The 15,725-nt window shown below is 34.0% G+C and overlaps 1 protein-coding gene across 1 annotated transcript in view; it reads right to left on the minus strand.

Annotated features, from left to right (window-relative positions):
• Nucleotides 1-586: 586 nt before the first annotated feature.
• Nucleotides 587-15,725, minus strand: part of LOC101746090 (putative glutathione-specific gamma-glutamylcyclotransferase 2) — a 31,399-nt gene continuing 16,260 nt past the window's right edge. The window contains exon 3 of the mRNA XM_004923256.5: nucleotides 587-5,239. Within this exon, the coding sequence (XP_004923313.2) occupies nucleotides 4,736-5,239 (504 nt within the window). The 3' untranslated portion in view covers nucleotides 587-4,735. The remainder of the gene's footprint in view (nucleotides 5,240-15,725) is intronic.

Raw genomic sequence — 15,725 nt, forward strand, 5'->3', positions numbered from 1 at the left:
GCGCTAGCCTTTTAAAACCTAAACCTTTTAAATTATGACAGAAATTCGGAAGTTACTGTGCTACAAGGAAAAAAAATACAGCTTGAAAAGAAATATTTTAATTAAGTAATAGTAACTATATCTAATGTAATAAAAAAACACTTTAATCATTTTGAAACCAACCGACGCATCGCAATAATTATCGAAGAGGCATTTTAGAGTGTAAGGAATATCGTCTTCATCAACTCGCAGACATCCACTGTTGGTCATAGGCCCCAAGGTTCACCATCATGACCTGCGCCGCCTGTATGCTGACTTCCACGATCTTTAGCAGGTCATCGGTCCTTTTCGTGGGAGGCCTAGGTTAAGGATTAGCCATGTTATTGTTCTCGAGATGGCAACAATTTTTAATCAGGAATTCTGTGTACAAGCATGCCTTTCTTGGCAGTACAAAATAGTAACTTTTGCCTCGTATTGAGTTAACACAATCCGCCATTATCTTTTTAATAAAGATAACAGTTAATCACTAGCTAACTTATAGGAATGATTTAAATGTAACGATGTTTTTTTCTTATTGTCCATTTAAAGGAAATAAAACAAAAGAAGCTTTGTTTGTCAGATTTTTATTTACTTTTTACACGATTTTTTTTCGTTTCGTTAATACACAATATTAGACTTAGGTACATAACAAATTACAGATTATAATTAATGTAAATATTTTCGCGTACAATTATTATCACATTGTTTAGGATATTCCAGCACATTATTACACTTAAGCTTATTGGATATATGTACATAAGAAGAATTTAAACAGCGAATTTGATTTGAGACATTCGATGCCTCCAATGAACACTAATCTAACTCAAAATTTTGAAATTTTCGTTTTTCACGCAAGTCGTTTCACTATTTTAAAAGTATTACAAAATTCATTATTGATGGGGTTCGAAGCAAGAGTAAATCAGCTAGTTACATAAGAAAAAACCATAAATATATCTGCAATAATATAAAGATTTTATCAACTTTTTTCGTTTAAACGCTCCTCCTGTAAACCTACGAATTTGGAGATAGAGTAGTGTTCATTGGAGGCATCGATTTAAAACGATGTATCGATGCGGAATAATAGTTCAACTAAAAATGCTTTTCTTGTTTGCGATATCAATTAGATTTTTTAAAACAAATTTACATTAAGCGAATCGTAGCTTTTACATATATAATATATCTTTAATAAAATATTCTTGATGTTTCAGTCAGTTATATCAGCATTTACTTATCGTTCAGTTAATAAAAATAAAGGTATAATATTACTACTTTACCACAAAATATTCTTGAATATTTCAAGAATTTGAATAGATACTTAGAATGAAATGTTAATTGTAGCTACATTATTATTAATATTTCTCTTATTTATTTTGGTTTACAACCACAATACGCACGAGATACGAATATAGATTACTCATTTGTTCACTAAAGATCTATCTACTAAGGCTACATAATTTCAGGTTTTTTTTTTGAATCATCATGTTTAGTTATTTTTAGTTTCTAGTAGTTCTCACACATTTCCTAACTATTTTAAATAGCATTTCATTTTCTTGCAACATTACAAATCTGAAATGCCTGAAAGTCGATTTGTGTAAGAAGGAAGTGAGCGAAGAAATCGTATATGATAGAGGAGTATGGAAGGAGAAAACATGTTGCGTCGACCCCAGGTGACTGGGTGAAGGGCAGGAGAATGATGATGATTACAAATAGTAGACGTCAATTTTTTTTAAAAACGTGATGCTAAAATTACTAATATTCGTAAAAATATTTAAAGCAACTGTATTCTATAAAATCATGAGTGGTTCAATATTTATTTAATATTTCAAGTGTCATATTTTTTTTTATTATCCTTCAGTTTGTTCTTTGATATTAGTTCGTGCAATTGACAAAATATAATGGTCGATGTAGTAAACTGTAAACTTGCAGATACTTTTATGGATATCAGATGCACTACATTTTATTTTATCACAATTGTTATTTACAATTAAACGCGGTGACTGCTCTAGCTTATTTTGGAAATTAATTGGCTTGAATCAAAACATTATTGTTCTATTGTTAGCTGACTGGTCTTGTTTAGTATTTATAATTATGATTGAATAAACTGTACCTATGGAACGATCTTATATTTCATAATAAATATAATAGTAACAATGTAAAACTTAAAATGTGTTTTGGTAAAAAGATCTCTATTTCCGAGACCAGAGGATCTGTTATCTTTGAAATCAACAAAACTGAACACAGTCAAATGAAACAAAAATAAAACTTCACAAGCCTTTGGCATCATTATGTTATCGCATACATCTATTTGAACTATAAAGCAAACAACAACAAAAAGTACTTTAATAATAAAAATAATCTTAAGTAATTAAAAAAAAATAGCTGTGTATTCTTAGTTTTTATAACAATAATGCTACATTTTAAAAGCTTTATCTGATTTAATTAGAACAACAGTATTCGTCATTCAAATATTTGGCTGTTTACTATATATATCTTTTTAGTGGAGAGCATTTTGAATTAGCTGCTTAGAAGTAATTTTAAGCGTGCTTATTATTATATTCGTGTATGTGTTATAACATTAAGCTAGTTGATCAAGTCCAATTTGAATCATAGGCATATTGTTTTAAAGTTTATTTTGATGGACAGATAGTTCACACGACAAAATCTTCAGTTTCTGCTCTATCTTTATAATGTTGATGCTAGTTTTTTACACAGGGTATAATGAAATCGTTTCCGGAAGCGAATACAGATACATTGAGTGATTATTTATCACTACCGTATTGTAATGATCACCAATTCATATTCCTTCGAACGTTTTTTCAAGCACGCAATGTAACACGTTTAAGAGTCAACTGACGCGAGGGGTCAACGGCCTCGAGGAAACGCGGGGGCGGTTAGACTACCTTCGTGTTACACTACGGCTTCATGAAATATTATCTTACTGAGATGGAAACTGTTTATGCATCGTACATTAAAAGAATTATGTCAGACCAGTGCTTTTTACCGGCTCTTGCATCGGAAGCGATTGCAATACACCTTTTATTATGTTTCAAAATTTGCTGCCTTAAATAGGTTATTGGAAAAAGAATACCGATACTTTAAGTTAATTTTTTTAATATTTTACTTTTCCTATTCTGAAATTTTTAATGTTTTTTACTATTCCATATTCCCTTGTTAATATTTTTTTCATAATAAACTTTTCCGGTTTGAACACCCTTAACGGTCGTTCCAATTCAATATATATAAAATAAAAGGAATAAATGTGGTAAACTATGAATTTACGATTAACTCATGACTCAATCCATTTGCCATAATACCCTTCCTCTAAGGACACTTTTTGCTGAATATAAAATACAAAAGATACATTTTTTACACAGATTTCTTAGACACGGTAATTTCTTATTTCCAACCGGTAGTTAATTATATTTCGATTAAATAGTAATAATAAAAAACAAACAACACAATAGTAGTTATTTTTTTGTATTTTGTAATTTAAATATTGGATTACGGATTTTCCTGAATTAACGCTCCATCATGAATTTGTCGTTTTAACATTTCCAACATTATTCTAAAATTGAGTACTGGATTGATTCTTAAATGGATACTATGTATTGACAATATACGAGCCGGTGTGTTCACGTTACTAAAGTACTACTTTACTTACAAGTGTTCCAATATTTTTATTTTTAATTTATAGGTTTAAATAATATTTTCAACATTAAATATATTAAGGCAAACTTAAGGTTGAATTGGAGATCGCAAAATTAATCTATATAGTAAAGTTAAAAGGTATAACGGAATAAAAATTGTTTTGAATTCAATACATTGGTCTACTGGAAATGATTTGTAAAAGATTTACACGTCGTATCTCATTCATTCAATGTTATTGCGAGCAGCCACATTGAAATCGTTTTAAACCTGGCCAATGTTGGGCAATGTTTGGCCAAATATTGGATTAACTCACAAACGTCAAGATGAAATCAGCACATCAACTAAAACCGCGTATGAGTGCTTTTCAGTAAAAGTTAATGTTTGATGTTTGTTGAAAAACTGACAAGTAGCGGGTTTTAGAGATTAAAGCAAATTTAATGTGAGTATCAGCTGCTTTCACAAAGAAATCGAATGTTACCAATACCAGCCAAGTATTTGAAGGAAATGGATTGAGCCTAATAAAATGTCTTACGTGAAATTCGATTGACGAAAAAGGCCAGCTACTCCTCACTATACAATGGCGAGTAATTATAGGTTTCTAGAAGTTCCTAATTAGGTCCTTCAAAGGTCAAAATACGAACAACCATAGTCAAACGAAATTTTTAGTCATTATTGGCTGCAAAAAGCTTAATATTTTTTTAACGATACGGTCACTTATTTATTATTCAGTCAGTTTATCTAGCACGAATTATTATTGATCACATACTAAAACATTGTCGAATCTATAATAATTTTGAGATCTTATTATATCCGTTACTATTCAAGGTCTCATTAAATTCAAGATATTTATCAAAAAACGATCGTAAATTAGATACTTATTTTTTTCTGTGGAATCTAAAGAAACATAGTTTGTCGCATAAAATGATAGCGTTTCTGTATTTTCCGTCAATGAATGAACACAATCATTTTCATCACAAGAATACCCCACATTGAATCTTGGTACAAAATCCCTGTAGGTACATTACAAATAATTTGTTGCGAGCTTAACGAAATCTCGAAAATAAGAACTTCACATGTTTACGCAACGCAGCTTTTTCTCGGGTATTCTAGAGGCGAATTGATTGCTAGGAACGGCCACTTTGACCTCTCTTTCTTCTCTTTCTTGTTCCCCAACTAAAGACCTTAAGCATATCTTGAAATCGGCAGCGAACTTCCTGACTAACCTTTCTAAGGAGAAAAGGTGATCGTCTAACGCCTCAGGAATTTCTTCTCTCATGAAGTCTGCCAGCCTTAGGAGATACTCAACGTTTGAGCCAGATGGACCACGGCATTCCAGTATTTGTTTCGCTATATCTGGCAAAGGCGCCGATCCAAGCCAATGTTTATTCTCTGGAAGGGCTATGTACAGCAAGGCATCCTTTTTATCTGCCCTAGTGGCCGGTAAAAAAGGTGTTGGATGGAAGTTCACAACGCAGGTCTTGTAGCCACCTAATTTGCATTCTCTTTTGGTGAGATAAGGCAGTGCTACGCTGTTTTCTGCGGCCACCAAAAACGCTTTACCCCAAGTTATTCCCTGTAACAAAAATGAGATGGTATTAGTGGGAATCGTTTGTAAAAATTAAATTTAACAGTATTAAATTTTTGCAATAATAATATGTATTAAACATTGTCAAATTTAAATATTTTGGGATAATTTAATGAAGCCATAATTAATATAATTGCATCACAGTCCGATCAGATAGTCCGAGACAATTAGTTAAACGTTCAACACCAAGCTATATGATGCTATCCATGAAACCAAGGATTATCACAAATTGATCTACCTAATGGAGACAAGAGGCCCAGAATCGGGTCGCGTGGAGTGCCCTGGGAAAGGCTTATGTCCAATAGTGTACTACACTATTAATAATGAAATATCTTGTTAGAAAAAAAAATCGCACAAATATTTTAAAATAATATCAAGATAGCAAGATAGAATTTCGAGCATTCTCAGACATCTTTCTTATCTCGAGACTATATTTTAGATAGATGTTAGAAGAGTTCGCTATCAGCTTGACACATTTGGGACACTGTCCATACACTTTATTTTTAATAAGATTTATCTAGTAATGTTTAGGAATAATATTGTACGATACCTATCATGTAAATTAAACTATATTCGAAAGAAAAAAAAGCATCACAAGCAAGACTGGGAAATTTTGGGCCTCGATTTAAATGACTTTAGATATTTTTAAAATATTGAGTAATATTTCTACTTCGCGTTGTGAAAAGTAGAATCTGCTAATAAGAATAGAGTGCCCGGTGAGCTTGTATCGAACATTAAATAATAATATCATCAATATATACTCAAAATTAAGATCTTAACATTTGCGCATTTACTGATGAAAGGGCTAAATGTGGGCCAGCAAGGGCAGACAACGCCATCCTGTCGGTTAGTAATCGTTACAGTTTGAATGATGGAACAGTCTGCATTTAATACAGTTTAGACTTCGACATCGCGATCCATCTGGTCTGTAATAACAGGGACGAGGTCTAGGTCCAAACAATGGATTATTTAAAAAAATCTGCAAAATGCGATATGAATCAACTATTGTATTTTCGTGACTACTTTCTGCGTAGACAGTGACTTTTAATGGAACCTTCTTTGTATCAATGGCTAATGATAATGCATGGATTAATAGATGTCACTCACTCAGCATTGTGAGTGTGATCATACTGTCTTATTCTTATTTTTGTCGAACATTATTTTCCGTAAGGATTACATTACAATATCAAACTAAGGGCCTTTGCGCGAATTCTTATTGATTAAAGTATACTAAAGATTACCATAATAAAAGTCTTTTTGTACATTCTTTACCTTAACTTTACTTATACTTTTTAAATATTAAGCCATTAACAGTGTAAACGTCTAACATCCTGTTATTCTACAAATATGTTTTTATAAAATAAAGAAATCACGTTTCGATTATCACCTGTTAAAGTTTCTATAATCTAAGTACCGAACTTATGAAAATTGTTAGTGATTTCTTAATTAAATCTAGCAGTTCAATTGTGTTAAAGAATTACTGGATAGGTACTTAATTTAAAAAAAAAACAACTGCTATGTAATATTGGTTGTGGTTTTTTTCCAAACCAATAATGGATATTTTATGAAAATTTAATATAGTATTTCGCCTCAGCCTAGGGTTTTATATAAATCTTAAAATAATGACAGGCTCAGACACGCATTTTCCAATTCGTGCGTAGTATGTAGATTGTAAAATAGCATATATTAGACATTTATATTCCGTAAGCGAAATGTAAATAACGTGCAGACACGTCATTTTCTTTTTTGTAGACATTCTTTAATCGTATATCGAAATAGATTAGGCACCGCGTTTACGATCGCTATACTAACACCAGAGTTTAGTATTCATTCATGGCCTTCAAATATTAATGTATTTAAAATTTTGCTCAAACAGACACGTGTCTCCCGCGTGATAATGTTGTGTGTGCCAGATGTAAGTCACATATTGTTGATGATTTTTGTAGGTGCTGATTCGGTTGAATGTACAATAAATTTATGGTCAGAGTCGATTTGAGCAGGTACCTCGCCACTCAAATTGATATAATATGAAGTGGACGAATTGCCCCGTCCGGGCGTAGCTGAAATAGCCCTCAGGCTAGTCTTTACAACACAGTCCACGTCGCAACACCATTTGAATAATGAGTGTCTTATCTTTCATTACAAATTCGAGTAGGAATATTTAATTCTAGACAGAAATAAGTACGACAGTAGTACGAGTTCAAATAGTATGATTGAAAACCAGTCCTCAAGATGGGAGATAAATGAAGAGTTGGGTAAAGGGTAAGAGTAATAGGGACAAATAATTTTAAAATACCAATGAAGGCATGGTAATATAAAGATTATTCCTGCACTACCAAAAGTGAATGTTTAACTAAGTTAACTAAGTCAAGTCGTCTCTAAATGTTTTTATTGTTTATAAATTATTTAAGTTATGTATATTATTTGAAATATATCTATAATATGTTATTTTGAATTGAGATATTTTCAACCTCATCTGGTCATTTGCTCTTTAGTAATAATCCGAAAAACTATTTCTTTGTCTCTGGGAATACGTCCGAGTTTAAAAATCCAATTGGTAAAAGCGACACGTATTTTACACGTATACGCTCCTATTTGAAAAATTGAGGCCCGCGAGTGAAACCGAAGTCACTCTTATTCCTTTTTAAAATTGAATAAATCTTGTTTTGTCTTGTAAGTCTTGTTTGAGGCAAGAAAAAAATGTTATCTTTATACAAAAGGTGTCGACGAGTCATCTCAACAAAATCATATCATATTTAGCGAGTTAACACAAAACGTGGACGGAATTCATTATTGTTTACCTTATATATAATAATATGTTTTATTCATAAATTCATGTTTATATTAGTAAGTATTAATCTGGATAGTATGACAAACATAAATATTTGATAAAAAAACGGATTCCGATAATAATACTAAGTTCATTAAACCTATTATCCTGTAATTATATTTATTTATGTTAACTAGTGGATTTTACTGTCTAGGTATTATTGATACTATTGTTCACGACGTGGAGGACAAAAACAACGCAGTCCACAGCCAGCGAACTACGTAAATATACCAAACCAATTGTTGATTTTTTATTCTTTTTGATGATAAAAAATATTATAATAGATTTTAGTAAGCCGTACAGTCTGTTATTCAAATGATACCTAAATTTTGATTATGTTGTTGTTGGAGACTGTAGTAGGACGTTTTGTGAGTCCGCACGAGTGGGTGGGTATCATCAGCGCTCTGCCTATTTCTGCCGTGAAGCAGTAATACGTAAAGTCAAGAGCCGTTCTTATAAGAAATTTAATATTACTTCCTTCTTAGCGTATTCAAAATTAGTTTGTGTATAAAACTTCTAAGCTAATGTGAATAGTATTCATAGAGCTCGTGTACCGATTTGAGTATTTGCCAAAAAGCACGACGTACTTCAATAGTTTTGTTTACAATCTATTTCGAAATGTTCGATGCTACCAAATCACATGAATGTGCGTGAAATAGCAGCCAATAGAAAGGTTATTGACGTAGGACTTGAAATGAGATTGAGAGATCTGAGAGACTAGAAATATTATGATCACAAATCGTAATTTTAAGCACTACTACGTATTCCCAAATACCAACTTTCATTTTGACTTCAAACCAGAAGAGAGCCGTTTGAATGGCCGACTAGAAATATTATGATTACAAATTGTAATTTTAAGCATTACTATATAACGCTTTCGCGGCCGTCCATCCGCAAGGTGGACAGACTTGATTAAGTCATCTACGAAGTGTTCCCTTACTGAATGTACACGTACCGCCACAAATAGAGAGAGATGGAGAAGTCTCTCAAAAGCCGCACCAAGCATTAAGACATACGTAACCACGACCACTCCGCCAGGAGTGTACGACTGAGAAGAAGAAAAACATATTCCCAAATACCAGCTTTCATTTTGACTTCAAGCCAGAAGAGAGCTGTTTGAATGAGCTGGCTAGAAATATTATGATTACAAATTGTAATTTTAAGCAGTATTATGTATTTCCAAATACCAGCTTTCATTTTGACTTCAAGTCTAGAAAAGAGCCGTTTCAATGAGCTGCCTAGAAATATTATGATTACAAATTGTAATTTTAAGCATTACTACGTATTCCCTAATACCAGCTTTCATTTTGACTTCAAGCCAGAAGAGAGCCTTTTGAATGAGGAACTGTTGGAGCTGGACAAGTCCGTTGAGTATTCGTTTAAACGCAAAAGCGGTGTACGATTTTTTTGTAGTACTTCTTCTTCGTCGCTTTCTTCATTGCTGAAGGTCGTGTCCCTGAAACTCGACCGTTGCCTGTCTCGTGAGCTGTTTCTTTTTTTTTTGTAGTACAAACGACAAGTGAATGGTTCTATGTACAATCTATGTGTGAACAATTCATTCGATCAAACATCGTTATTATATCGTCAGAAAACGTTATTAAGAACACTGATGCCCGAAAATCGAATCTGGACTATATGTTTCACTAGGACCAGTCGGAATCACTAACCACGTAACCGGCGACGCGATCAAACTTGAACATTATACTTAAATTGCAATTTCGATCCGGTGGTAGATTCAACGGAGCACTGCTTTACTGTACTCAGTATTGTTGAGGTTAAAGGACCTCAGGATACCGCCGATGTTAAATGTGGGTGTTAAGTAGACGTATACATTTTTTGGTTCACAAAATACTATAATACAATATTAGTAACAAAAACAAGATTTCAAACAAACATAATGAATTACACAAAGAAATGCTACAAAGCAGTTTTAACGTATAAAAGGAGTTAAACAATGGAAACGAAAATACAGACATCGACTAGTTCATAGTTTAATAGTCTGGTGTTGGCTTATCAAACGATAGCCTTTAAATAGGTCACGAACTGTTTCTGAACATCTGTTCAATGATTTGTGTTTACGAACGGTAAGTACCTAGTCATCATTGCCGATAAATGTGTTTGTCAAGAATTTGCACTGTGCTTTTGTTTTATGTTGCCACCGAGTTTCTCGCCGGATCTTCTCAGTGGGTCGCGTTTGCGATCCGGTGGTAGATTCAGCAAAGCACGACTCTTGCTAGGGTTCGTGTTAGCAACGTCGTCAGGTTTGAGCCCCGTGAGCTCGCCTACATGTTAGGGCGAAGCTGAAATATTTTGTTAAGGCTATCAGCATAGGTAGGGAAAAAAAGAGGGTAGGCAACACAGTCCTGTATTTTCTGGCGCCAATTAGTAATACATTTCGGTTTGGACGGCTTTGGCACATTTGTTTACATCACAATTGAGACTTCATGTCCCTAGATGGGTGATGGCATTCAGGATGCGATGTCTATAAGTTTCTTTAACGATTACTAGGTGAACCGTGAATTCGTTCACCCCAATACAGTATGAAGAAGTAATCGTCAATGTGCATGCCAATTAAAACGCTAATTACCAACTTAAAAATTATTATATTATATTACCAAAGCAGATATAAGGTCAACGTTCGGCACGATGTAGTGTATGTAATGTATCAAGAATTAAAAATAGCTTAATTTGTTTGACAAGTTTTGTATTTAGATTTAGAAAGAAAAAAAAAAAACTTTGTATATGAGCTGTTTAGTTAACAAAGATAGCTTTATGTCCTTTAAACACAGGTCAGGAGCTTTAAAGTTTGTATTTCTAAATACAAGAAATATGATTGTTCAGTAGGTGAATAAAGCGCACAGCCGATAAAGTCGAACACTAATGCAAATATGTATTGCTTTTATACGATTTTTTAATGTAGGTATTTGTTTTTTTATTTTTTTATAATACAAATTTTAAACGATGAAATCTTTTTTATTTTTATTGATTAGATGGGTGGACGAGCTCACAGCCCACCTGGTGTTAAGTGGTTACCGGAGCCCATAGACATCTACAACGTAAATGCGCCACCCACCTTGAGATATAAGTTCTAAGGTCTCAGTATAGTTACAACGGCTGCCCCGCCCTTCAAACCGAAACGCATTACTGCTTCACGGCAGAAATAGGCAGGACGGTGGGATCTACCCGTGCGGACTCATAAGAGGTCCTACCACCAGTATGTGACCTTATACCGAGAATTATTATATAAAAACATAACGAATGATAAATCAATTCGCACACGACGCACATGTTGAACTGGAAGCAAACCTTTATATGAGTCGTCTATTATCAAAGGTGGCAATCTGTGCATTTGGACAAAAAATGTTATTGATATGTCAATACAGATTGATTTGAATATAATCGTCTCCAAAATAAAGGTTAATACTTAACCTGTTATTTATCTAAGATGTCGTTCAGAAGAGTTTTGTGACTGCCAATGGAATACCTACAAAGTCAATAATTCGTTTTTCTGATTTACCAATAATTGTCCAAAAGTCACATTGCCGGCTTTGATAATAGTCGACTCATATCATGTATGACTGATTAAGATTATGAACACAACCTTCGATTAACAATGTCAATAAACAATCACAGTAATCTTGATTGAGTGTTAATAACAATTCGTTATACAATAAAAAAATAAGAAAAAAATCCGATAGTTTGTCTTGAACTACGAGAGAATGTACAACGAAGTAGGTGAAACAATTTCATTAAATTATGGGGCAAAGGTTTTATTGCTATTCGTCAGATAAGAAAACAACGACTGGTTTATCAAATAGAAAACGTCATCGAAATAAAATTTATCATCATCAGCCCGTGTCTTTCCGCTGCTTGATACAGATACTCAAGCAAAGATCAATTAACGGTATATAGATATAATTTGCATTCAACCTGGGCTGGCAACCTGGGCTATCTGGGTAGCCATCATACAACGCAAGATAATTGACAGATGCCTGAATCTCGCTTACGACATTTTCAAGATAAGCTTGCATATATACAAGTTCCGAACAACATTTGGACCGTCGGTCTACCGAGCAATATCATCCGCTCGGTGGAAGATCTTCCCTTTGTATATCTCTCCAAATATGTATATATTCCTATATGCTCTCCAATGGTTAGCATCTATCAACGACCATCGCCTCTGCAATATGCATGGTTATTCTATGCCAGCCATTTCAACATTAACTGTTCTAAATGTAAGCTAACACCGGCTCATCTGATTTCAAGCGGAGACTCCCGATCTTACTGTGAGATGAAATACTGAGAGCACTTCATGTTGTTCTTCAAATGAGGTCTAAGGAGATTCCTCAGCAATAGGCAGCGGTTTGTGCCCCATTGTGCCGACCACCGAAAAATATTTTCAAGGACATTTCGTATTTTTGCAAGGTCTATCTATTCTAACAAAACATTCAACTTTATGTAAACATTATTATCTTATATAGCAACGATGATAGTTTAAAAGTTATCAGTCTCGCAACTGAATTAACTTTGTTTATTGCTAGCCTTATCGACAAATGTGAGATAAACTCTCGGAGATCATACGCCTGTAGTCCTAATGCCAAACGGGTTGGTTGCAATCGATAATGTTTTTTTTTTGCGAGATTATTAACTTAACGCTTACGTTGGAACATGTTTATCTCTTTAATGAGTATATGGACACATACGGACGACTCGTTTGAATTAATATGGAGCATGATATGTTTTATTTTTTAACGATAAGAAACAGTGACAACAAACTAAAACATAAAGACGATACAAAGAGCAGAATAATCTTCACTAATAAATAAATATTAAGACGAAATGTGGCTCTCGTGATGCCCAACCAAATTCTAAGAAATATTTAACAGTAAGAGAACCGATAAAAAATATTAAGAAGTATTTTCAACTAGTGAAACCCAGGTAACGCTCTGCTGTAACTATCGCTAATTGCATGAAAACCTTCGTGGCTCTTGAAACTAATCGTGCGTCGCTTATCGTATGGTCGTTATAATATATGAGACTTTTTCTTACCTATTGTAGAAACCTCGAGGGGTTAGATTAGATTCGGCGAACGAGTAGGTGAGCTCGCGGGGCTCTAACTTAGTGAATTTGCTAACTCTAGTCCTAGCAAGAGCGGTGCTTTGCAGATTGAATCTACCACCGGATTGGAAACGCTACTGACTGAGAAGATCCGCCGAGAAACTCAGTGGGCATGAGAGAACTATATGCTACTGTATTAAACTGTAAATAAAAATAAAAATCCGCGCGGTAGTTTTTACGTGAAAGAGTAGCCAACGTCCATGCGACCTTCCAAACTTTCGCCTTTATTTATATTTTTTTCCCTATCCATTCCGCTGGTAGCCTAAGAAGCTATTCCAGCTATGCCCGGACGGGTAGGTGAGCTCACGGGCTCAACCTGATGAATTTGCTAACACTAGCCCTAGCAAGAGCAGTGTCTCGCAAAATCTATCACCGGATCGTATTCGCGACCCACTGAGAAGATCCGGCGAGAAACTCAATGGGCTCTGTCTATGGGTTAGTTCACTCGTTGAACTCGTCATTGTAATAGACGAATTAGATGAGGACGGTGATCGGTGCTGGAGTGGTCTAAAAGCACAGAGAATGAATCCGGGGGATCCGACAAGACATGTTTTGTGCGACTGGGCAACGCAAAGCCCCCGTCGCGGTCGGATAAGATATAGTGTTAGTAGGGTAGTGGGATATAGAGTAACTTTGCGAATTACGTAATTCAAACAAAATTGACCTTTATTTTTATTGTACACATGGGTGAACAGCTTATGGCTCATTTGGTGTGAGTTATTTAGTACCCGTAGACATCACAACCTGAATGCCGCCTTGAGGCATGAGGTCCATGTCTCAATTGTATATCGATACGACGGCTTTCCTATCCAACTTGATCGGTTACTTGTTTTCTTTTAAGCATTTGTCTTGAGTCATTGTATATAATAAAGACAATGTTTGTAAACTACCCAATAATATCAACACAATCTTGATGCTTCACAATGAAAACAATGTTAATGAACTTCAACCTACTAATTACATAACGCGGAAAACAATACGTTTTGTTATCGTTTGCGAATTACGCAGTTAAACTGAAATTATTGTAGTGCACACATGCGTATTCGTTTTGGAATAGCAATGCAAGAAATTATTAATACTAGAGGTCCCGCAGTAGTCAAAATTCGACTATAATTAATTGGAATTGCAAGTTTGTACACTATTATGATTGTATTTTATACTTCTATAATCACAAATTTCGCCAAGACTACATACACTATAAAAAATATTAACAAAGACAAACAATATTTAATCTCAACTTGACAACAGACGTCAAGAACAATAGTTTGACAATAAATGGTATGCATGCGTGTGTGTGCGTCAAATACATGCTATGTAGTGTGTGTAATGTTTTCTTTATTGATTTAATGTATCTTTTATGCATTATTTAAAAAAAATATTAGCATTGTGCACTTCTTCTCTATATTCTCTATAAGTGTGGAAATATCATACTCCTCCGTCCGCGCAATTTTCGTAAAAAGGGATACAAAGTTTTTGCTTCACGTATTAATATATAGATAACAAAGCAATGAGCAACAAAGTTCCGAACTTTGTTGTTCATTCATCGAATGTTAAAGATTAGTTTTAAACTATTTTTTATATTTTCAGATCACAGTCAGTTGAATTCACAGTCCACCCGAGATTACCGGAGTCTGATTGTCATAATTTGTGCTCATTCATTTGACTTAACACGACAAGGATCTGATAAAAGATCTGGAAGGTGCGTGGTCTATGTCTCTTTGTTAACGTGACTTATTGATGCTAAAACGATTTTGACAGTTATTTTTAAAATGGACAGACCGGAGTATAATAAGGATCGCAATCATAAAGCGCGGCTCAATTCATTGGAAATTGGCGGATGCAATCTTGCTTCATCAAATACTGAGGGTCAATTCAATGGGGATTAATTCTAGGAATCGTGTTTCATTCAACGTGAGATATTTTTGTTATATATCGGCAAATCTATATATAAGCAAAAACTTTGTACCCCTTTTTTCGAAAATTGCGCGGACAGAAGAGTATGAAATTTCCCACACTTATAGAGAATATAGAAAAGAAGGGCAGAATGTTAATATAATTTTAATTTATGCGTAAAAAATACATTAAAATCAATTTAAAAAAAACATTACACACACTACCATGCATTTGATATACACACACACGCATGCATACTATTTGTTTATTGTCAAACCAATCTTATTGCCTTATAGTCTGTGGTCGAATTGAGAGTAGATTAATTATTGTTTGCCTTTATTAATATTTGTCTAAAGTGTAGTCTTGGCGAATGTCATTATAGAAATTTAAAAGTCTTTGATAATAGAATCATAATAGAGCACAAACTTATAGTTTCAATTAATTATAGTCGAATTTCGACTTTTGAGGGGAGCAATAAATATTAAGACTGCAATATGAAATGCCCAACCCCGGGACATTAGATCGAAGTTTGTTGTATTGTATAAGAGTTTTCCCAGTCTTCCCATTGGAACAGTTGACTGGTTCGTGGCATAAGCAGGACGATGAAATATGACTTACATGATGGGACATACC

The sequence above is a fragment of the Bombyx mori genome, chromosome 7, assembly GCF_030269925.1.
Source record: "Bombyx mori chromosome 7, ASM3026992v2".
Taxonomy (NCBI): domain Eukaryota; kingdom Metazoa; phylum Arthropoda; class Insecta; order Lepidoptera; family Bombycidae; genus Bombyx; species Bombyx mori.